Genomic DNA, 22,939 nt, shown 5'->3' with positions numbered 1-22,939 from the left:
CACCTAAGTAATAGACGGTTTAAATTCTGCTTTTGAATACATCAGAGAAGTAAAATCCTAAAATAACATTGTTTTTCTTATATTAGATAAAATTTTTTTTAAGTGCACCCTGCTAGTGCCGGATTAAAAAAATGGGGGGGCCTACGTAGATTTTGGTGCGGGCCTATGCAAAGAAAGAGTTTAGTCGAAATTATCTTTAACTTACTACTAATACTAGTAAAAAATGATGTGGCAGGTAATTAACAAATGATGTAAATTATTGAAATTTTTAATTAATTATAGTAAATTCATGCAGATGGAGGCCTTTTATTAGTGAGGCACTGCACCCTTAAAAAAAACGATATTTTTAAAATTTGTTTTGGCCCTTGGCTACCTCTACTATTATCTATCAATTAAAATATTGTTAAATTAAACATATGCAATTTGCAAAAACAGGTCAAATTATTTGTCATATTCTGTATACGTAAAAGGCATGCCAAAGTGGTTGGTGTGTAAAACGTATGTGACTAGCTATGTAAAAAATGACCCCTATTACCTATGAGTATTAAAATAAGGTAATTAATTTTATATTTTTAGAACAATATCTTCTGTTTTTATTTTATAAAATTTGAAGACCTCATTTTTATTAAAAAAAAGCCCTATTTGTTTCAGATTATCTAATAATACGTCCCTGTACTCAATCGGCAATATATTTTTTAATTTCACAAATAATAAATATCTAATTATTCACACAAAGTGAATAAGTACATTCTTTATTGTATTTTCCCTAGTTAGACCTCTTTAAGGTAGAATTTTACACGATTTATATATGTGTTATTAATTCATGGAAATCAATAATAAAAAATTATCACCCTTTCCATCCCTCCACAATGCAATGATTTATATAAGTTTTACCCGTAACTATGCAGTTATGTAAATTAATTCACGTTATTTTTTAAAACTATTATTAGCGTCAAAATATTTCCTTTTAAAAAACAATTTGAAAAGATTAAGACTTAATTATAAAATTTAATATTTAATAAGTAGTAGATTTGTTATAGAAAGTGTAACAAAGACATATTTCATATTTGGATCAAAACTTTCAAACATGTTCCTATTAAATTAAAGAATTAAAAATAACATTCAATTATTGTAAATGGTCCTTCCTTTGGTTTTCAATTTGAAAGTGATTCCTAATAGATTGCTTTAAATAAAAAAAAAACTAATTGCACTCTTTCGCCATAAACGCTCGAAAAATAACGCGACTACTTAATTTAAAATAGACTATAATTAAAGTTGAACCGATCAGTTCGTAACAATGCAAAATTAAAAACATTTGCTAACTAATTCGATAATAAAACGTTTAATTGTAAGTCTTGATACACATACTTAATTAACGATGCAATATCTGCACGTAAGATTCGTACAAACGAACAGGGGCGGACTCGGGACAATTTCGGCAAGTTTTAGTGATTAGTTTGGTGACATATTTGCACTTATCAATAAAGTACTATTTTATTAAAAAACCTCTTCAGTAACACACACACACACAACACAGCGACACAAATGTACCCACCTTTTTTCGGTTTTCCAATTTTAACACGACCACCCATTTCCCCCTATTACACCCGACAATTCATAGAAATGAGGTTGGCAGAAATAAAAAAAAAACAAACTTTTGCAAACAATTTAATAAATAAGTTAGTGCTGTAACACATCTTTCAATATAAAGCTACTATTCTGAGTATTATTATCGTAGTTTTTTTGAACGGTAGTTTCTCTCTAATTATCATTCAATTTATTATTAGTCTGGGCGAGCACATCGTAAAGAATCTACACATATTTTTTTCTAAATATATCATTAATCTGTCTCATACCAGTTTCAAAATAAAAAAAAACAACAACGAAAAAACCTTTTCCCTTAAATTGTAGTGAATAACACAAACGAAATGCATTTGCCTCCATCTCAAGTCTTTTTCTTATCATAAAAAAAGACGCTTTAATTAGTTTGCTGAATTTTTAGTCGAATGAACTACTGTAGTTAATTAGAAGCCCAAAATATACAACACATCTTGTACAATTTAATCTAAACTCTGTTTCCTCTACCTAGAGTTTTAATTTATCATTAATAGTGTTAAATAAGTCGCTAGAAATGTGGGAAGCGCTTAAAACTTTTTGAATACTTATTGTATATACATTAGGTAAGGCTAGCAACACACGTGATCTACGTCATCAGTCACGTCACGCACCATTTTTCGTATATTGACTTTCAACTGTTAAAAACAAAACTATTGCATTATTAATATCCACTCTTACCAACGTAAAGTACAACATACAACAATAACGTAGCACTTTTAACGTTAAAAAACAAACAATTACATTGGTAGCACTGCGGTAAAGTTGGTTACGAACGATGTTGAGTGACGTGACACTGACTTACCGATCAGGTGTACACATAACTTTAGTACCTTTTAAGGGCGGCGTGAGTGGAATAAGGAGCGTTTTCTGAAGGCCACATGGTTCTCTTACGTAGGAAAGCTCAGAAACGAATTTAAATTAATTGAAACCTACAATGTAGTGCACACGTTAAAAATGAAAACGAAAAGTAATAACCTTATTCCACCTAATCTCATCTACCTTATTTAATTACGAGTATCGATAATGTTTTGTCGTAGAGGCAATAATAGTAACAGAACAAAAATAAAAATATAATAAACAATAGAACTAGACACTAAATCCACTACCTATCACAAGTTTTACTGACGCGGCTTGTTCATGAAGACAAGCTTAATGGCTAAAAGACTTCATTCAGACAAACTAGGACAATCCACTACGGGTTGGACGAATTCTGTAACTGTTCACCCTACTTTTAACCCATACAATTCTTATTCAAAATAAACGGACGACAAGCACCTGCGTGGAACTCTCAGTTTGTCTGAAAAAAATACTTCACAAGAGACTAGATTTAGTCTTATCATTATTATTATTATTAATATTACAATCGTACAAAGACTTGTTAAAAATGTTCTTTAGCTGCAAATAAAGTTACTGTTAAGTACATGCTGTAAACTGGAACAGAATAATCGAAAAAGCATTGCATGACCTATATATTCTCTAAAAAATTGAAGGTTCCTTTTATGGTTTGATTGTACCGATAACAGATTCTTTTTTATCGCCCAACAAACCACACCAAACAAGAAAAGTAAAAAACGAAAACAGACAACATACACAATTAAATTACAATCTTTAATATCATGTTAATTATTTTCTCTCTCGCTCATCACTTTTTCATTTACGTAATCCCTTTCTCTTCTCTTATCCTTTGGAGAAATTTTCCCTTGTTTTATAATAAATATCTATACTTTGTAATCCATCAAATCAGCACGCTCTGAATAATATAAATAAGTTTTCAACAATAACACTCTTAATAAAAACAAGAGAACTGCAACATAACAACACAAACAATAGAATAAATTAAAAACAAACATAAAAAAAATGACAAACAAAACATTAAAGCAAGTACTTCCTAGAGGCTGCACCTTATACGTTCGAGTGGGTATTTAGTATCTTTTTCTTCTCATCAACCACCCACCTAATCATTTCCACAATTCCTACAAAAAAGACTAGAGAGGGCCTTCCACCCTACCCTCCGGCTTTGCATTACTGCCAGCTCATCAGTATTAGATGACAAACACCAAATGTTTTTATGGAAATGGGTACAATAGTCAATTGCGTACACATTTTTTGACAAAGAATGCATCCTCTAGGAGTATATGCTGCAAGAACAGAACAAACACAAACATAAAGTAACGACTATTTGGAAAAACGTATAAAATTGAATGGATAGATTAGGATAAAATGGAAAAAGCAGGAACAAAAGGACGGGGGTCGAGAATACTGCAAAATTGGGTATATTTCAAAAAAAGAAAATTATAAAAAAATACATGAGCGGAATATTAAAATATGGCGCTTTAAAAAAAATAATACACACAGTAAATTAGTATGCGTCCACCCTATAGGGTTAAAAAAATAATTTCCAAGTCATCCAATGTATGTTTTTTATTTATTATAGGTGAGATTTCTGGTTTTCGAGTTCGTAGAACAGTACGTATGCTTCACCACTGACCAGGGACTTTGAAGAGATCGGAGACACTCTAAAAATCAAAATGAAAAGAAAAAAAACGTTTTAAAATACAATTATTAACCATCTAAATTACCTGAGACAAGAATAGCCAAGAAGTTAATTTAGCTACTATTTCTATACGAACCTTTGCACATAATACACATATGTACTAGACCTAATATGATTTATTAATTTTAATAGATGGATTAATTTCTTCAGCACAGAGGAATGCAACAAATAGGAAAGGAGTAAGATATTTAGGAGGCTAAAAGCAGAGGAAATTATTTATGTGTGTTTTTTATATGTATGTAATGTATACTTTATGAACAAAAAAAAATAACAAAACGATCAATTAAAATTTAGTTGTACTTACCTACAGACACACTAAATTTTGACCTGATTTTTAATTGTCACAAATTTATTTAATATGAAAATGTGCAAATATATTAATTTACGAAAGAACTAAGGAATAAATTTAATCATTATTCCCTAAATACTTTTTATTTAGTTGTTACTCGAGTACATTGAAAAGTATCAAATATTTTGGTACCTTAAAGAAGTTCTGTGTACTGTCTTTTGTACATAATTTTCATAAATATTATAAATAAAAGAAATTATGTGTGTTGTCAGCACAGAGCAAAGTAGTATTACGTAGTTCGTATCAGCAATTTCTTATGCTGATGTGTACGATGTGTTGCATACCTATTTACAAGCAATTCCTTTAAATTTATATTTTTCAAACAAGTTTTAACACAAAGAAAGTGATTAAATAAATTGTTCACAAAAGTGAATTTCGACCACTCGAAGCAATGGTGCTAACAGTTTCGAGCTCACAGTTACCGATAGGTGGGGAAGAACTAGTTACTACATAAAGATCCTAATACGAAAAACCTTAAAATTCAAGCACACTCTTTGCTAATATCAAAAAGCACAAATAAGTTGTGGCAATGGATTACGGTTAATAATCTATGGGTCATATGAACCATTATTAAGCGAAGTGCAAATAAGAAAAAGAACATGTAGCAAGCAAAAAGACAATCCCCCAAAATAGAAAATAAAAGTCTAACCTTGAGTCGTTGTACTCGTGCCACGATTGGGTGTAGGGATGACGACAATAGGCTGTATAGTGACCGCTATAGGTGGTCCCACTGTGATTTGAAATGGCATACAGGTTATAACGACAGTCCCCGTTGCTCCCATCAGCTGCGTAATTCTGCATGTCCAACCCCTCGATAGGAAAGTCAATAGTTAACGACAATTTACCCCTGTACCTCTCCGTTGGCGAGAAGCGTTTCAAATCTAATCGAAACCGTCAAGGAAAAACAAAATCGACAGTCCAATGAAAAAACAATAATAAAAAAAGGATACGAATTACAAGTATCTTCGGGAACTTCTGTATGCTGAAAGATTTCGTGCATTTTCTTCTTTCTTTACACTTGGAACATGTCTGAAAATAAACATAATTCAATATCCCGCGCGTAGACGAATATTATATATGTATAAAAAAAATTATGAATGCCGTCAGCACAGCAAAGTAGTATTACGTAGTTAATATCAGCAATTTCTTATGCTGTGTTGCATACCTATTTACAAATAATTCCTTTAAATTTAATTTTCAAACAATCTTTAACACAAAGAAAGTGATTAAACAAATTGTTCACAAAAGTGAATTTCGACCGCTCGAAGCAATGGTGCTAACAGTTTCGATTTCACAGTAACTGATAGGGGGATGAACTAGTTATGTAAAAAATAACTTACGGGTTTCTCGTCTCCGTCTAGGGTTTCTTCTCTGGTAAAGCATTCGAGGCACTGTTGTAATCTTAAGGGACCTGCACGTTGAGGAATGGGTAGGGAAAGGTCCCAGAAGGGGTCAAATGTTACGGAACAGTGACCGCAATGAGTGCACCTCAGCGTTGACTTTAACTGACCAACAAAGATGTCGACGATCTTCGAATTGTCCATGCGCAGATAACGACGCCATGATTCGGCAGACTTTTCTGAATCGCTACAAATATATACGATTTTTAAAGGGTGAAAAAAACTGACCTAAAGAGTAGCATGTGGACGGGGATGAAATGTTTACCTGAGCTTTTCATCAATTTCCGTATGGATGGGTTTGGGTTTCACGGTGACGCAATTGACGTCTTCGTGGAGGCCCTCGAGTAGATAACGGAGAAATTCCTGGGCATCTTGTTGAGCGTAGCCCATAAATCGTGGGGCGAAACGTTGAATTTGAGATTTCAACGACACAGTATTAACTACTCGATCGGACGAATCTTCGGACCACAATTCCTTTATCACCTGTGCAAACGCTAAAAAAAATTTTTTTTCAACATTTCATCAAAAACGAAATATACACACTGTTTCTTACCTTTAATGAGGGCCCCCTTCATACCCGATATGGTCGTGTTAATGTCCTTCAAATATGAGTCGTTTTTGACATATTCGAGCAGTGGTCGCGTATTTGACAGACACTGTAGCACCGAGTTCATAAAGCAGGTATTGCCAATGTTCTTGAGTCCGTTCAGGCCGGTGTTGCGGGTGGACACGACGGAACCGACGCCCCCCAAATGGGGCAACGGCGCCGCTGACTGACGCCCGTAACTGTCCAAGTGCTCGCGGCCACCAGCTCCTGCCCGATGGTGGCGCTCCAAGGAGCTCTAACAAAAACAAATCCAAATAATTACAATACCATAAATCAATTTATTACACTAAAAGCAATAAGTCAAATTTAGATTTCGAAATTTTGATAGTCTAATTTCCTAATCCAACCCAACTTATAATAATTAACGTTAAACATTAAAATTATAAACTTTTCATAAGATATGAAGTGAAGTGTTAAGAAAAACATACAGTCTTCAAGTTTTAGTGACATTTTCTAATTAAAAAATACCTTATTAAATAGTAAAGAATTATAAATAATTTTGACTATAGAAACAAATAATTATAAGTACACACATAATAACAAGCACAGTGCAGGGGTGGTCGAAAAATCACAACAAAGATTTAACAAACTTTAAAACAGCATTAAGACACTCAGAGGGGCAGTGCGTGACAAAAATAATGTTAATAGAATCGTTTTAGAAGCATTTTTCGTTTTAAATACGATTTTTCGCCAAACCAAATACATACCCCATAAATATAATTGCCATTGTAATAGAATTGTGACCGTGGACTAGAAACGGTCCATTTTAAAAGGCAAAAATTATCCAGGAGCCCCAAGACAAAACCGTACAAAACTAAAAGAAATGAACCGATCCAAAACCACCATACTATAGATCCGACAATATCCGAATTCATTTAAACAGAATTAGCCGAAAAACAACACTTACATTTCCAGTTGGCAAACAATATGTATCCATAATTTAATGATTCACCGCTATTCCCGACTTCCCGACATATTAATAAGACAATCAAGTTATTGAAACGAAAATAATAATCGCTCTCTCCATTTATGAACTATTATTTACATTTTAGTTCTGGCAAAATATATGAACCACAGGAAGAAATCGTATCTACATGGATTAGATAAGGCCAAACCGAAAAAAAAAGATAAACTGACAAATTCATACTGAGATAGCGAGAAAAGCATTGGAGACTTGTAGACGCTGCCAAAAAATCTATTTTTATTACGATTGCACAACGGACCGACGTGGCAGTAAGAAAACCGAACTTGGGCAGTACATTCTCATCAAAAGAAAAATTTTATCAGAAAATAATTAAAACAAAAAAGGCGCTAATAACAACAACGAAAGACATTTAGAATAATCCGTCTTGGCTGACACATACCAAAGGCTGTCTCTTCGTCATACTGACGTTACAGTAGAGCGGATGTAGGGACATTTTTGTTCCGTTTTCCGAGCGGAATCACGTGTGAAAAAAGTCACAAAATTTAAAACAATTCGTTCACAACACAATGGATAATAACGTTTCGTAACGTAGATAAGCTATTTATGTAAAGTTTTTTTTTTTAACCTTAGTAGAGCTGTCAAACAAGAAAAAACAAAAGTGTCGCTCCACGACGTTGTCGCGGACTAGCAGACAGACACCTCTAACTCTTTTTTTTTTTTTTTTTTCGTTAAGGTTAAGGATCAACGATGCGACCAATGTCAAAATTAACACCGTCAAATTGTTAACAAACACAAAAAAGGGAAATAATTTCTACAGTCAAATAAGTTACCGATCGGAAAAATAACAAATCTTAAAATGTACCTTGACCTTTTTCCGGTGCTCGTAAAGTGAACTGCTGCCCGAAAACATGTGGACATCGACGTCAACAAAAATATAACCGAAGTAACTGTCGGTAATTTTAAAAAACAAATGGATGGTTTTTGTCGGTTTGTTAATACACCAATTACGAATTAAATAAATCATTAAATGCACAATTACTACGCCAATATTATGTAGGCAAAATGAATTTCACATTCGTTGGGTTGGAATAAACTAGGAGCAAATTAATTAAACTAGATCAGAATCCAAAAGTACCAAATGTATACCATCTTATGAAATTATTAATTTGTAATATATTGAAAACAGGGACATATCCGTATGATTTATGAATGTTTTTTGAATGTTGAATATATATTTTATATAAATAATGATCATATGAACAAATAGAAGCTATATACAGAAAAACTCATGTAAAGTTTAAATAAGCTAAATTATCGCAAAAATATAAGATTTCTGTCTTCCTATATCTTTTAAGTTCAGTAACTTTTAGAACTGTCTGAACAAAAACACAATCTAAATATTTTAAGTACGATAATGTTTCGTTTCTCTTCTAAACATGGGGAGATTCTGGGCTTTGAAACAACTCAAAAAAAAAAAAAAAAAGAAATTACGCAGTTTTATAGATACTCACGGTATTTTCGTTATGCAGAATGTATCGGCTGTTGTCACTGAGAATGTGTCGTTCATCCATGTCATTGCTTGTGTCGTCTTCGTCTTCGTTAACGGACGAGTCCTTTCCAACATCCCCTCGTACGAACTCTTCGCTCGGTATGTAAGAGGCGAAGTTGCTCGTGCGCCTATTCTTACCGTCACCTTCGACCTCGTCCTCGTCCTCTCCTTCGTTCTCCGCCTTGTCGACGCTGACTTTAGTTGATGACGATGCTGTCGCTACGGCAGTCGTCTGGGTTTCCAAATCGGGTGTCACGTCCAGTATGCTTTTGCCCCCCCTGAGCTCGACCCCATCATCATTCACCACGTCCGAAACCTCACCCAACTTTGATTTTGAACCATTTTCAGGCATGCATCGTGTACTGTCAATTTTGACACTGGCATCAGTGTTTTCTTGATTCAGTTTCTTTTTCGACGACGCAGCCGCTTTTTTTATTGGAGGCTTCGTCGTTGCGATGCCGGTGCCGTTTACCATTAAACCGTTCTCGGACTTTGGAGTCGATGACTTCTCAGATTTCAATTTTAATGTTTTTGTCTTTGGAGCATCCGGATCCGTTTTCTTGATCGACTCTCTAGTAGTTTTCTGCTCGGGTTTCTTAATTTTTGTTTTGTTCTCTTCGTTATCCAGCTTTTTGAAGCGGTTCTCGCTAATCTTGACGACACTAGAGACCGTGTCACCTTCATCAGGTTCCGGTTTCTCCAATTTTAATTCCGACTTGCCTAAACCGTTTTCAATCGGTTCTCCTTTCTTGAGACCGTTTTCTGTTGCCTCAAATTTTTTGAAACCGTTCTCTAACGGTTCTGTCTTTTTAAATCGACCCTCTACCGGCTCCGCCTTCTTCAGCCTGGTCTCTAACGGTTCCACCTTCTTTAGTCTGGCTTCTACCGGTTCGGTTTTCTTTAGTCTGGTTTCTACCGGCTCAGTTTTTTTTAATCTGGTCTCTACCGGTTCGATTCTCCTTAATTTTGTCTCAACCGGTTCGAATTTCTTGTAGCCATTCTCATAAGGTCTCTTTTCGTCTTCGCCGTTGGACGGAACGATTCTCTGGTCGAATTTCTTGCATATTTCCGCAACTGATGCCCTGTTACCATTATCATCTTCCTCCGGATAGTCGTTGTCGTACGTTTTATCGCTACTGTTGTTAGTATTGTTATACACACTCAAGCCATTGTTATAGTTCACACCGTTATTGATTACCTTCTTGTTTTCAATCGATTGTTCGACTAAGAGGGGCGGTTTTCCTATGTCGTTAATGCTTTTCGAACGTGATATTATTTCGCTTTTGCGACGACACGCGGGAACATAGTTGGCGGGCGAGTATTTCTTGTGAAGCTCCGCCACCGACTCGGCAACGTTTATGGGGGTCAGGGGGGCTCTTGATGACGAGGTGGTGGTGGTGTCGCGAGATATCGATCTTGTGAGTGAGCTCTCGCGGTCGTAACGACTGGGCAGCCCGTCGTAGACAGAACTTTCGCGGACGGAATCGCCCCATGACAACGAATCTCTGAGACTGTTTGGTTCACAGAGTTCTTCTTTAAAACGAGTAGTAACGCCATCTTCTGTGATACTGCCCTGCCTTGAAGTAGAAAGATATAAATTAAAATTCAAGAGTAAAAGTCCCAAAATAAAAGTTATCGATAAAGTATTGCATTAGAAATTATAAGTATTGCTTTACGAGTATTTCTTTTCAAAATTATAATCATCATTCTTCAGGAAGCTGCGATGTAAAAGAAAATCGAGGCAAACGTTAATAAATTACAATAATACAGCGATTTTCCATTAAAACAGCTAGACATGAGTATTATCTTACGCTTATAATAAATTAAGTACCAGAGTAGCTTTAAATTGAAATTGTTTTTTAGTCTATGCAACATTGAAGAAGTATGTACTTATTATTCATTAGTCATCAATCAATTAATTCCAAGATATGCCTGTGCATTCCTGAAATAATTAAGAACGTTAACGTAAATAATGCTTTTTACTAAATACGTTTTATTATTAAATTTTATTATGGACTAAATTGCGGGGATGTCCCTTTATTTTAAATTATTTCAGTATTATTTAGAATATCACTCACATACGTATACGTTTGATTCCCAAATGATATAAATAAACAGTCAATAGATTATTTTTAGCCGTTGTAGGATAAAAACAATTTAATTAAATTAACTCATACCTTTTCAAATAAACCATTTTTTCTTTTTGTAACAAAAAAAATTTGTGTTAAATTATAATGACCACTGCCACTTATGCACCACAAGTAAAAGTAATGAAAAATGAAGTATATCTTTACGTAATACATAATTAAACAAGTAATCTCTCCATGACACGTTAATAACTTAATAAATTCTATTAGGACCAACAAGAAACTTCCACAAACACTTTTGTTATCTTATCATCTTGTAGTAAAGTTACGTAAAGTTTATTACAACCTAATTATCTGTTCATTCAATTTTAGATTGAGAAATTATAGGAATTTACAATAATACATTTAAATAAGTAATTATTTAAGTGTTCACAAAACAAATTAGAGTTTAAAGTGTATTTACCTGGCAAATATTCTTCTACCATCACCGTCTATGTAACTTCTTGTTGTATACCGTTCACTGTAGCTGTTAATTCTTGGACTATAACCATTACTTCCATAGTATGGCCTGTCAAGATTAGATGTGCTAAATGTATTTCTGTATGACCCATTTAGAGTAGAGGAACTGCTTCTTCTTGGCGACAAAACCGGCATTTTGATGTAATTTTTTCAATTCATTCAGCAAATAATTCACTAGGAATGATTTTCAATACCTTTGGGCTTCATGTAATTGTACCACTGTTGTATTTGCAGTCCTAGAAAGCCAAATAAACAGCACATTCACCCTTTATGTTCATCATTTTCATCGGCACATAATGGTTAAAAATATCACAAAAATTTCGTTTTAATAGACTCAGTACGTATCAGTACTAGGAGTCGAATAATCATGACGGTATTTTTAGAACTACACTAAAATTAATTTAACCGTCACTTAAATGGGGGCAAATTAAGTGAAAATAATTGAGTCATCTGATAGAAAGACCTTTCGTTTTCGTGCAAAGATGTTACAAAATAAGCAACTATCTTTTTTTACTTTACAACCTTTACCAAGCAAGTAGAGCAAATTTTAGAATGCTGTGAATATGTCACGTTGCAAACAAATGAATTTCGAAAAAAATAAAACTCACTTGTCTCTCTGCAAATGTTTCTTCGCTTTTCGGTGCCTTCAATGTCGAAATTTTTGTCGAAATGAAAATGGGATTAAAAAACTCCTACCAAATTTGCGTCCATTTTTACATGACGTCATCATGTGTCATCAGCGACCTTGATCCGTATTAATTTTTTTAAATTGCGATTTTTTTTACAAAAAAGCATAAAACATTGCTGTAACACCTTGTTATCATCACCTAAAATAGAAAATTGATAATAAATAATATAAAATGAATATTAAAAATAAAAAATATATATACATATGTATATTGACCTTATAAGGATGAAATAAAAAACTTTCTTCCTGATTGATATAAAAAAAGTTTCAATTCTCTCCAAATTAACTGTAATACTTCACAATTAATCTATTGATTTCATTTTTTTATCAATTCGTAAATAAAATTACCAATGGCAATGAAGAAATATAACATTTAATCAAATTATGTTAAATTAATTGCACTGCTTGGATATAGGACAAGGTCAACTACATAATTACTCTGCTAAAGGTCAAAATGAATGAAAATTTGATGTTAAAGCTTAACAATACAATCTACTTTTTCCAATATTCTTTTGTTTCATTTGTTAAAAATCTTTAAACAAAAGAAAAACAATATTCTTATTATCTTACGATATAGTTGATAGGAACATTTACACATACAGGATGTCTAAATAAAATAAAATAATGACTTTCTGTAAAAAACGACCCCTTTTATGTAACTTTTTTAATCGAAAAATAAGAGATTTAATATTAACACTATAGACAACATTTAATAAATATTTCTTGTCTTACAACATTTAATTATTATTATGTACTACATTTTGACTAGAGTGAATTTTAAAATGATTAAAAATATACAAATAGAACTATTACAACCTTATATAAAGACTGATAAAAGGTAAGAACTAACCCAATTTGAAATGTGAACTAAAAAGGACCTTTATTCTCATCCTGTGGTCCACACAAAAGGTTCAAGTCTGTCTTCAATGCTTAGTGAATTATTCAAAGTTTCCATAGATTCGAGCAATTGATTGAGTAAATTATGACATCTGTTTAGCTGGTGAGATAACTCATGTACTTTTGATAATTTTTCTGCATATTTTGCAAAACGTTTCTGCTTATCGGTAGCAGCATTCACCAACCTTGTAATTTCTATGTCATTCTGCACATAAAAAGTACTTATAAATTTATTATGCCAGTGTAACTCCGATGAACACAATTTACCTCTTTTATTTTTTGAGTTAAACTATTTTGTTCTGTTGCAACCAAATTGGCACAACTGTTTAAATGTGTTTCATATTTAACACACAATTTATAAAAAGGTGTGGGATCCAATCTTTCAAATATTTCTGGATCTCTTGCAGCAGGCAAGTGCAATGTACCTCTCATAATTGGCAAAAACATTGGAATGTTCTAAAAAAACGTTATTAGGTGCTTATTGTAAACTTTCAATTCAATTTTAAGACACTTAGTCATTATAGATACCTGTAGTCTCATAATTTCAGGGTCCCTTTCAATATTTACTGCTTGAGCTGCAGGTTTCACTACCACAATATTGTGTACAGGTTTGGAGGGTGCTTTTGTTTGTACTTTTCTAGCTAAACTTTTTTGTTTTGTAATCTGTTGTCTGTTAATAAATTTAGGTGAATCTACGATAAATAATAAGAAAAACTTTAAACCCTAAAACCCTTTTATTAAAAGATCATCGGACCTCCAATTGGTTGATTAACTGTGTAACTTATGTAGGGTAAATCCACATCACTACAAAGACTGGGACCAGGAGATATAGAACGAGGTCTGTTCTCAGTATTGTCTATCACTTCACTGTTATTACCGGGGTTAGCAATCGTATGCTGTCTTTTAAAATTTGAATTCCTTCTACCAGAAGCACCGCTGTTTAAATTTGCTTGGCGAGCAATATTAGAAGAGACTCCTAAAGTGGAATGTTCAGATCCCATTTTCTTTATAGGAATGAGAAAACTTTATTTTCAAAAGAAATTATGCATTAATTAGAAGCTGTTTGATTAGAGGAATATGTAACCTAAAAACTAAACGTCAATATTTATAGGTTATGTTATATTTAGTAGATAATGGCTACAGTACCGCAAAAAGTGTTAGGAACGCATATTTGTTAGTATTAAGAAGTATTGTGTCTTTTTTAATTTCACTCACGATGATTTTAAAAAGCTAAACGAGAAGTTCATTTTAAATAAAAAGCAATTTTAATAACTACAACAGTAATTCAAAAACAATAAAACGTTAAATCGTCTAACTGAATCTAACCACTTACCTAACCTAAAATAAATCTTAAATAAAAACAACACTATTTACATAATTATATGCATAATTATTCTCATTAAAGAAACGATATGAACAGCTAAGATTAAGTCAAAACTAATTAGTAAAGATAAGGGTAAAACTGTAATCGTTTTTTAAATTAATAAGTGAACCATTTTTACTAGTATCATTTACCAGTTGTTAGTTCGTTTGATTTATTCGTCCAGAACAGTTTAAAAAATGTTCCAACCTCTTATATTCATTATTTTATTTGTTTATGGTAGTTGTTTAACACCAAGTCTTATTAAAAATTTAACGTATAATAAATATTATAGATTTTATATTGATAATAGTCTGGAATATATATTGCAGTATGAAAATAATTCGGTAAGTTTGTTTATAGATAAATTATGCTAAAAACAAAATTTATGTATTCTTTTAGTTTATAACACCACTAAGGATTACTACAAAATGTATGAACTCATCAAAAAAATTTCCCTTAATGGCTGTAGTCAGACAGAAAAAGGAAATTCTGTCCTGGCAGTTACCTTTAACTGTTATTAGTGATTCAGGAGGATTAGATTTTTACACAATTTCTAGAACACTATGTCCAAATATTGTTGAAAATTTAACAGTTTCAAGGAATGTTTTTAAAGGTAGAAGCTACAAAACAAACATGTAATGAAAAAATAAATGTTATAAACATTCTACTTTAGGGGCAAAAAGCTTAGAATTTTCTAATGGAGTTAATGATGCCCCAGTGATATCATTTTCAACAGCATCTGAAGAAATCATTTCATTCAGTGTAGAAGTAACAGATGAAACGGATTTTTACATTGACCTAGGAAAGCAGTACAATATTACAATCTCACCCAGTGAACCCAGGTAATTCATTTAATCTTTTTTTTGTTATTAAAACTAATCAAAGTGTCATATTAAACTTTTCAGATATTATTTCTATACTTTTCATCAAAATGTAACAGTTAATGATAAATACAATTTGAAAACGGTGATTTTGGAAGTTAATTCAGATGATTTAATTTGTATGACTATTAGTATACAAAATGCCTCTGTAAGTTACATAATCAATATTTTTGCTATTTTTCTTAATCATCCCTTTTTCCAGTGTCCTATTTATGATCTCAATAATGACATTAAATACCAGGGCCTTTGGGAAACTATTGACCTAAAAGGGGGCATCACAATTTCAGTAAGTGTATTTTGGGGCTGTAATGTTTACTTTACCAAAAGATTCTTTTTAGAGTCGACAGTTCCCTGCAGGATTTTTTATAGTTATGGTGGCACATGCCGATGATTCAATATGCATGGGGTCAACTTCTATTCTATCAAAAGATAGAACAAAAAAGCTTACATTCACGATAAAACCGAGTATTTCTTTCGTAGAATATGCTGAAGCAGTTACTTTTACATTTCTTATTATCATAGCATTTTACATAGTTTTCAATGTTTCACTATTCTGGTATTGGAGGCGTATACACAAACCAAGAGCTATGGAATCGATTGATGAAAGTGAACCAGAAGCAGAAAATGGGGCCAGAACGCCTAGTACTACAGGTAATTTTCTTAATCTGAAGATGGGAAATAATTATTTCATTGTTCTGTTGTTATTGAATGTTACAGCTCTTTTTTACCTAACTGCATTTTTTCAAATTCGTTTATATATTATAATCACCTCGTATAACAACTTTACCCGAATTATATTTTTAAAATGAAATCGAGAAATTATTAAAAAATATTTTTAAATTTGTTTCTGTTTTCTGTAGTGGCTGATGATGTCGACAATATATCATTTGATGAAACAGAATATGACACAATTACAGAAGCACTAAATGATAAAGAAGTTATTTTGGGAAAGCCAGTTTTATATCTAAAAGATTTGGCAAGAAAAGACCCACGGATACTAAAAAAGAAATCTTATCTTTATTTGTGGCATGTCTTAACTGTTGCTCTGTTTTATGGTCTCCCTGTAGTGCAGTTGGTCATCACATACCAAAACGTAATTATTTTGGATCAGAATCTATTTAAAGTTTCATATTTTTTGTTGTTAGGTCTTAAACGAAACAGGGAACCAGGATTTATGCTATTATAACTTCTTGTGTGCTCATCCTTTGGGAATTCTGAGCGATTTTAACCATTTATTTTCAAATATTGGCTATGTAATGCTGGGAATTCTTTTTCTGATAATAGTTAGAAGGAGAGAAAGGCAGCACAACGATATTAATTTTGATAAGGTTTTAATTTTGCATTAATTTCTTTTTTGTGTAATCTAATATATCAATTTCTGTAGTACTATGGTATTCCACAACATTATGGCTTGTTCTATGCTCTTGGAGTTGCCCTTATTGCCGAAGGAGTTCTCTCAGGAAGTTATCACATATGTCCAAACCATTTAAACTTTCAGTTTGGTCGGTTAATAATCATATTTTGATTAATATTTTTTTTTTTCGTTGTTATTTCACATTTCAGACTCGAGCTTCATGTATATAATGGCAGTACTTTGTATGGTAAAATTGTATCAAACAAGACACCCTGATATAAATGCAACTGCTTATGCCACATTTGGGGTTCTAGCTGTGGCTATATTTTTAGGTAGATTCTATTAGTTATTTCAAAGTTATTATTTGATTAATACATATTGTTTAATTTTTAAGGGATGATCGGAGTATTAGAAGCAAACATATACTTTTGGATTTTATTTACAATACTCCACATAATTACTTGTTTTATATTAACCGCCCAACTTTATTATTTAGGAAATTGGAAGTTCGGTAAGCAACAGATTTACCCAGTAATTTCTTTAACGAATGAGAGCGTCGATTATTTAGTGTATTGTTTTTAGATAAGGGTATGGTCAGAAGGAGGTTTCAAATTATTGCCAATGATTTCAGATCGGGTCCTTTAAATATATTGAAGCCTCTACATCGAGGTATGAATGAATTATTGTCTTTCGTTTTATCTGCTTTTTATAAAGTGGTTGATTTTTTTAAATATACATAGGCAGAATGGTACTTTTGATACTAGGAAATATTGTAAATTGGCTTCTGGCCGGTTATGGATTGTATAAACACGAAAAAGATTTCGCCTTGTACCTTTTGGCCATTCTACTATGCAATACCATGCTCTATTTCCTATTCTACTTAGTAATGAAGGTAGAAAACATAAAAGCGCTATATGCGAAATATGCCATGTTAAGATATTAAATCGTTTTCCAGGTACTTCATAAAGAAAAAATTAACGTGCAAACAATTCTATTTCTGACATTGATGCTAACATGTGCCGTGTCAGCTATGTATTTCTTTATACACAAGTCTATCTCATGGGAGGTAAGTTGGTTCCGTTTACTTTTCCTCGATATCATGTACAATAAATATAATTAATAGGTAGGCGCCGTTTATGCAATAATTAAAAAGAAATAAATATGGAAAAAAGCATATTCTTTTTACCATGTTTATGTTTTACCGAATTAATACTTTTGTCAATGCAGAGATGTATTATGTGTTGCCTGCAGTGCTAGCCGCAATAAAAACAGTATTTCGGGCATTTCTTCCGCAGATGCGAGGTCCGTACTTAGGCAGACGATCAATATTGTTTCCTACGGAAACCAAATTTAATTTTTTTTTCACGACCAGTAGTAGTAGAATAGTTTGTATTTGTAATTTCTCTTTTTTATTGTTTTTATGTTTGTTTCAGCTGACACCAGCTCGATCGAGAAGGTATAACCAGGAGTGTAAAGTATTTCAATTTTACGATTACCATGACGTGTGGCATTTTTTGAGTGCTACTGGTATGTTTTTCACATTTATGGTGCTTCTTACTTTAGACGACGATTTGTCGCACACTCACCGATCCAAAATTTCGGTTTTTTAAAAATAATTCTAACATAAATTGTTCACAAAGAAAGTGTATTTTATTGTGCAAATAGCGCTCACATGTTGTTTTTGTTTTTCTTCTATTATTGTTTTTAGAATTCAAAATTGCAGGACAGTTTATGGAAAAATAATCTATTTTTTTACAATTCAGTTAATCATTTTTTTTTGTTTTTGTTATTATTTATGTTATTATGTATTAGCAGAGTATGACATTAATGTAATTTTTTAAAGTTGTGATAATAATCAGTGTTGTTGACTTGATAGATTGTAAAAGTATGTTTATATTTTCCGTTTTTCTATATAAATAGCAAATAAACCATTTCAGTTCTTTAACCCGCATTATCTAAATTAACTAGATACATGTCCCGTTCAAGATAGAAAAGCTATAAATATTCATTTCTGGTGTAATTAGAACTAACACCCTGTACATTAAAAAAATGTATATGATTATCCTGCAACGCGTACATTGAGCCACTGCCTGCTGTCAAATATCGAGCATAGCAAATGTTTTGACATTTGCCTTGTCTGTCATTTGTTAAGTAAAAGAAAAAGAAATAAATTACAGAAAACTGGCGGTATAGAATTACAGCATATTAAAAATGGTAAGACCGATTAAAATGTGTATTAAAAAAAATAATGGTAGTTTTATACAACATCTGGTTTACTTTTTAAGGCTCATACTATATTGTTAGTACAACCCGGTGTTAATCCCGAATCTCGCACTTATTCCGATTATGAATCAGTTAACGAGTGTATGGAGGGTGTTTGTAAGATTTATGAAGAACATTTAAAGAGGAGGAATCCCAACACCCCCACAATTACCTACGATATATCCCAATTGTTTGATTTTGTGGACCAGGTAGGTAGTTAATAATATTGCTCTGTTTTATTAGTTTTCTTGACGAAATCCTGATTTAATTAATTGTTTTCGACTTTTAGCTTTCAGATTTGAGTTGTCTCGTGTATCAGAAATCGACAAATACTTATGCTCCATATAACAAAGACTGGATAAAAGAGAAAATATACATATTGCTACGACAAGCAGCAGGCCATACAGATTAAGAAATTAGGATAAAGCATTATGATTTTTATAATATACATTAAGTGAATCTTTTTTATTTTCCTTCTATATTAACAAATAATTTGTAGTTTTGTTGTATTAGTATTATAAAATTGAAATAAAGTTTCTACTGTTTTAATATCAACTTTAAGTAAATTATGAAATTAATTAAGAATTTTTTTATGCAGTTACTTAAAAAAAATAAAAAGAAATTTACTTAATGATAAGCATAAAAAAAATAAAATCCGCTTGCTTTTGAAAAATTAAGTTTACTACCATATGACGTAGTCGACGTAGTTTAATGACGTATTGTTCGTTTGACTTTTGAGATGGCCAAAATAAAAGAAAAAGTGCAAAAAGACGATAAAGAAGTGCTGTTAATAGCGCAGGACATTAAATTTGCAAAGTCGCTGGCATGTAATAATAAGAGGATTCGAGATCGAGCCCTAAAAGCCCTTAAAAAATGGTTACAACTCCGACTGTTGAGAATGCGTGTGTATTATAACCTTACTTTTTAAAAAATTTTTTATGAAATTTATATTTTTAACAGCTTTTACGGAAAAAGACTTCATGATAATATGGAAAGGCTTGTTTTATTCAATGTGGATGTCGGATAAAATGTTAATACAGGTTTGAATGATTTTTCAAAGTTCGTTAACCTCATTTGTAAGATGTGTAACTTTTAGGAAGAATGTGCAGAAAATATATCGGCTTTGGTTCATTTTCCAACTTGGGAAGATTCCTTACTGTTTTTCAAATGTGGCTTACGAACTTTAATTGAACAGTGGTTTGGAATTGATCAGTTACGTTTGGATAAATTTGCAATGGTAAGTGACAATATTAAAATAATGTTATAAAGTGAATTAAATAATTTGTTTTAGTTTGTGAGACGACTATTAAGGCAAAGTCTTATTGTTTTATCCAATGAGAATTGGAATCAAAAGGTTGTGGACCAGTATAATGAAATTTTATCTGAAACAGTACTTAACACAGAAAAAATGCCTCCCGTTGGATTAGGGATGCATTTTGTTGAAATTTACCTGGAAGAGTTGGCAAAAGTAAAATGTTTATTATATAGTACCTATCTCTATCTAGTTTTTGAAAATAACTTTTGGTGATTTGAAGGTTTCAAAAGGAGAAATAGAAGCCAACATTGTGACAACACTACTAAAACCTTTTATGAGACAGATAGCTCTGATTAGAGAGTCGCGTTTGACAAGCCATATAAACAAATTCATTTTTCGTTATTTAATGTGGCAATCAGACCTTGGTATTGATTATAATGAACGATATAGAGAATGGAGACAGGTAAAACTAATTTTTTTACTGTTATAAATATTATTTTGATAAATTTTTAGCGTGGATTTCCCGGAGGTACAATAGACGTTATTCAAAAAGAGGAATTGTCTGATGATGGAACAATATCAGACAGTGAAAGTGAAGCTGATGAAGATGTTCATAAACCTCTCGATCCAAGAGCTGGTCATGTTGATGTAGAACTTCCTCAGATTCCAATAGATCCAAAAGAAATAGGCGAAAGTTTGAAAAACTTTAGATTTATTAAGAATACCACTACAAGGAATCGAAGGACAATTAATAAAATTATTAATGAGTAAATATAAAACCTGCATTTAGTTTTCATGATATTGTAATTAAAAACATATATAATTAACAGGTTTGAACAAATGGCTAGGGGAGAATTTCCTCTTGGTTCTAAAGAAGTACCAGTTCTTAAGAAAGACTCTTCGATTTCTATTAAGAATTCTTTAAAAAGATTAGCAAATTTTGAAAATGAACTTCTCAACGAAGAGAAGAAAAAGCTGAAAAAGCCAAAAGAAGAGCGGCAAGCTGAAGACTTACCAAAAAAGAAAAACAAGAGTAGCACTCAAAACAATGAGGATTTGAAAGGTCAACTTGAAAAATTCATACAAGAGAGCGAAGGTAATCTTTTCGACGATATGAGAAAAACTGAGAAAATTAAAAGAAAAATTATCCACAAGAAATCGGATATTAACGAAATGAACAAGGTATTAACAAAACGAAAAAAGCTAGCGACAAACCTTTATAAAAGTGACAAGCTTAAAGTTAAATCGACGAAATTAAAACGACTAAAGACTTTTGATTTGGATGCTCAAGGTTCGTTTCAGAGGAATTCAGGAATTTGGTACGTTTATAACGTTCAGAATGCAGAAGATGACAAGAAAACTCTCAGTGATGACTTACAGGTCTCAAAAGATGTAATAGAAGACAAAATTTTAAGTTCCAATCCACCAATACAAATTACGAATATCGTAGAAAAATCTAAAAGCGACAAATTAATTTTAAAAAGTCCTAGAGCAGGCCATAAGAATTTAAAGAGTCCTGTAATATCTCCCAAGATTACAGAAGAATGTCCAAATGTCTCTGTAATTAAAAGTGAAGAATCAGGCGAAGAAAATGAGGAAATTGATATTGTAAAAAAAACAACTATTATTTCTAAAAGAAGATTAAGTTTACAAAATCCGATTATAACAAGTACTCCTGAAAAAGAAGATATTCTATTCCCTAAGAGCGAATGGGATACGCCCCCAAAAGAGGGCGAAATCGATATTTTTATACCGTCTAAGAAATATAAGCAAAAACTTATTCAAAAACACAACCAAACACTTCCAACGGTATTAAATGGTTCTATTAAGAAAACAAAAAAGAAAGACCCGAATATGGTACGAAATCCATTTTCGAAATTAAATTTGACCGAAAACAGTGCAAAGAAAGTAAAAATCGCTCTTAATCTTAATAAATCCCAAGAAATTCACGAGCACTTCAAAATGATAAAAAGTTCACCAGCGATACCGTTCGATGCCGAAAAAAAACCTTCGAAACCCTTGCTGAAAAAACCTGTAATCGCGTCTCCCATAAATCCCTTTTATAGACATAAACTAAGCATATGAAATCGTTTATTAAATTGTCTTCATTAGTTGCATATTTCACTTTTGCTAAATAAACAGTTCTCTTTTTGTTTAATTTACTATTATTTCTTCATGCATTTAATTTAATTGGACAATATTTTTAACGTTGTTTGTGTTACCGTTCCGGTGAAATTAGGATTATTTAATAGTTATTTGCGTAATAAACACATATAAACAACGTAATTCGATAAAAAGGGTAATTCCAAGGCTACTACCTAGTTTAATTGATAACCCGTGTTATTAATATACTAATAAATCTAAATTTTAATTTAAACATTTAAATATATTTTAATCATTTACGTTACAAAAAATACTTTAAAGGATAATATTTTACCTGTACTAAAAATAAGATAAACAATAACTTTTCTGAATTTTGTTCAGTGAAGACATTCTTCGAGAGCCAAACAGAGGAAATTAAGTCGAGTTATTATTTATTATATTAATATAATTCGGTCAAATACAATTAGCTGCTCTCATATTGATAAACATTGGAGATTATAAACGTGTTTACTAGTGTATGACATCCTGT

The 22,939-nt window shown here is 32.1% G+C and overlaps 5 protein-coding genes across 7 annotated transcripts; 3 read left to right on the top strand and 2 right to left on the bottom strand.

Moving 5' to 3' along the window:
* Window positions 1–1,652: 1,652 nt before the first annotated feature.
* On the bottom strand, window positions 1,653–12,434 carry LOC108732386 (ubiquitin carboxyl-terminal hydrolase 24). 2 transcript variants are annotated; one of them, XM_018463155.1, is made up of 9 exons: window positions 12,216–12,434; window positions 11,552–11,843; window positions 8,964–10,578; window positions 6,474–6,762; window positions 6,186–6,414; window positions 5,861–6,107; window positions 5,471–5,549; window positions 5,170–5,401; window positions 1,656–4,133 (listed from the first exon to the last, which is right to left on the bottom strand). In XM_018463155.1, exons 2-9 carry the CDS (start codon window positions 11,740–11,742, stop codon window positions 4,046–4,048), a joined length of 2,970 nt encoding a protein of 989 aa, XP_018318657.1. In that variant the 5' UTR covers window positions 11,743–11,843; window positions 12,216–12,434; the 3' UTR covers window positions 1,656–4,045. The 2 variants fall into 2 exon arrangements, with proteins under 2 accessions (XP_018318666.1, XP_018318657.1); XM_018463164.1 differs by lacking the exons at window positions 11,552–11,843; window positions 12,216–12,434 and adding an exon at window positions 11,179–11,433 and having other exon boundaries at window positions 1,653–4,133.
* A 574-nt stretch (window positions 12,435–13,008) lies between these two features.
* Window positions 13,009–14,301, bottom strand: LOC108732398 (BLOC-1-related complex subunit 5). Its single transcript, XM_018463176.2, has 4 exons — window positions 13,947–14,301; window positions 13,721–13,884; window positions 13,460–13,648; window positions 13,009–13,397 (listed from the first exon to the last, which is right to left on the bottom strand). The coding sequence occupies exons 1-4, from the start codon at window positions 14,191–14,193 to the stop codon at window positions 13,182–13,184; spliced, it is 816 nt and encodes a 271-aa protein (XP_018318678.1). The 5' UTR covers window positions 14,194–14,301; the 3' UTR covers window positions 13,009–13,181.
* Window positions 14,302–14,547: 246 nt separating this feature from the next.
* On the top strand, window positions 14,548–18,736 carry LOC108732742 (SID1 transmembrane family member 1-like). Of its 2 annotated transcripts, XM_018463696.1 has the most exons (15): window positions 14,548–14,899; window positions 14,955–15,168; window positions 15,229–15,397; window positions 15,461–15,584; window positions 15,639–15,722; window positions 15,775–16,087; window positions 16,297–16,529; window positions 16,582–16,764; window positions 16,821–16,938; window positions 17,000–17,122; window positions 17,185–17,301; window positions 17,373–17,459; window positions 17,531–17,682; window positions 17,746–17,856; window positions 18,224–18,736. In XM_018463696.1, exons 1-15 carry the CDS (start codon window positions 14,753–14,755, stop codon window positions 18,398–18,400), a joined length of 2,352 nt encoding a protein of 783 aa, XP_018319198.1. In that variant the 5' UTR covers window positions 14,548–14,752; the 3' UTR covers window positions 18,401–18,736. The 2 variants fall into 2 exon arrangements, with proteins under 2 accessions (XP_018319198.1, XP_018319207.1); XM_018463705.1 differs by lacking the exons at window positions 17,531–17,682; window positions 18,224–18,736 and having other exon boundaries at window positions 17,746–17,757.
* Window positions 18,737–18,890: 154 nt separating this feature from the next.
* Window positions 18,891–19,535, top strand: LOC112905659 (enhancer of rudimentary homolog). The gene is made up of 3 exons (XM_025978475.1): window positions 18,891–19,004; window positions 19,076–19,261; window positions 19,342–19,535. The coding sequence occupies exons 1-3, from the start codon at window positions 19,002–19,004 to the stop codon at window positions 19,462–19,464; spliced, it is 312 nt and encodes a 103-aa protein (XP_025834260.1). The 5' UTR covers window positions 18,891–19,001; the 3' UTR covers window positions 19,465–19,535.
* A 219-nt stretch (window positions 19,536–19,754) lies between these two features.
* On the top strand, window positions 19,755–22,465 carry LOC108732349 (ribosomal RNA processing protein 1 homolog). Its single transcript, XM_025978386.1, has 7 exons — window positions 19,755–19,954; window positions 20,013–20,092; window positions 20,149–20,289; window positions 20,344–20,520; window positions 20,588–20,770; window positions 20,821–21,074; window positions 21,138–22,465. The coding sequence occupies exons 1-7, from the start codon at window positions 19,792–19,794 to the stop codon at window positions 22,390–22,392; spliced, it is 2,253 nt and encodes a 750-aa protein (XP_025834171.1). The 5' UTR covers window positions 19,755–19,791; the 3' UTR covers window positions 22,393–22,465.
* The last annotated feature ends 474 nt before the right edge of the window (window positions 22,466–22,939 follow it).

This window comes from Agrilus planipennis, unplaced genomic scaffold (genome assembly GCF_000699045.2).
Source record: "Agrilus planipennis isolate EAB-ADULT unplaced genomic scaffold, Apla_2.0 scaffold6, whole genome shotgun sequence".
Taxonomy (NCBI): Eukaryota; Metazoa; Arthropoda; class Insecta; order Coleoptera; family Buprestidae; genus Agrilus; species Agrilus planipennis.
Note: the sequence above shows the minus strand (reverse complement) of the source record. Positions and strands in the feature narration are given on the sequence as shown.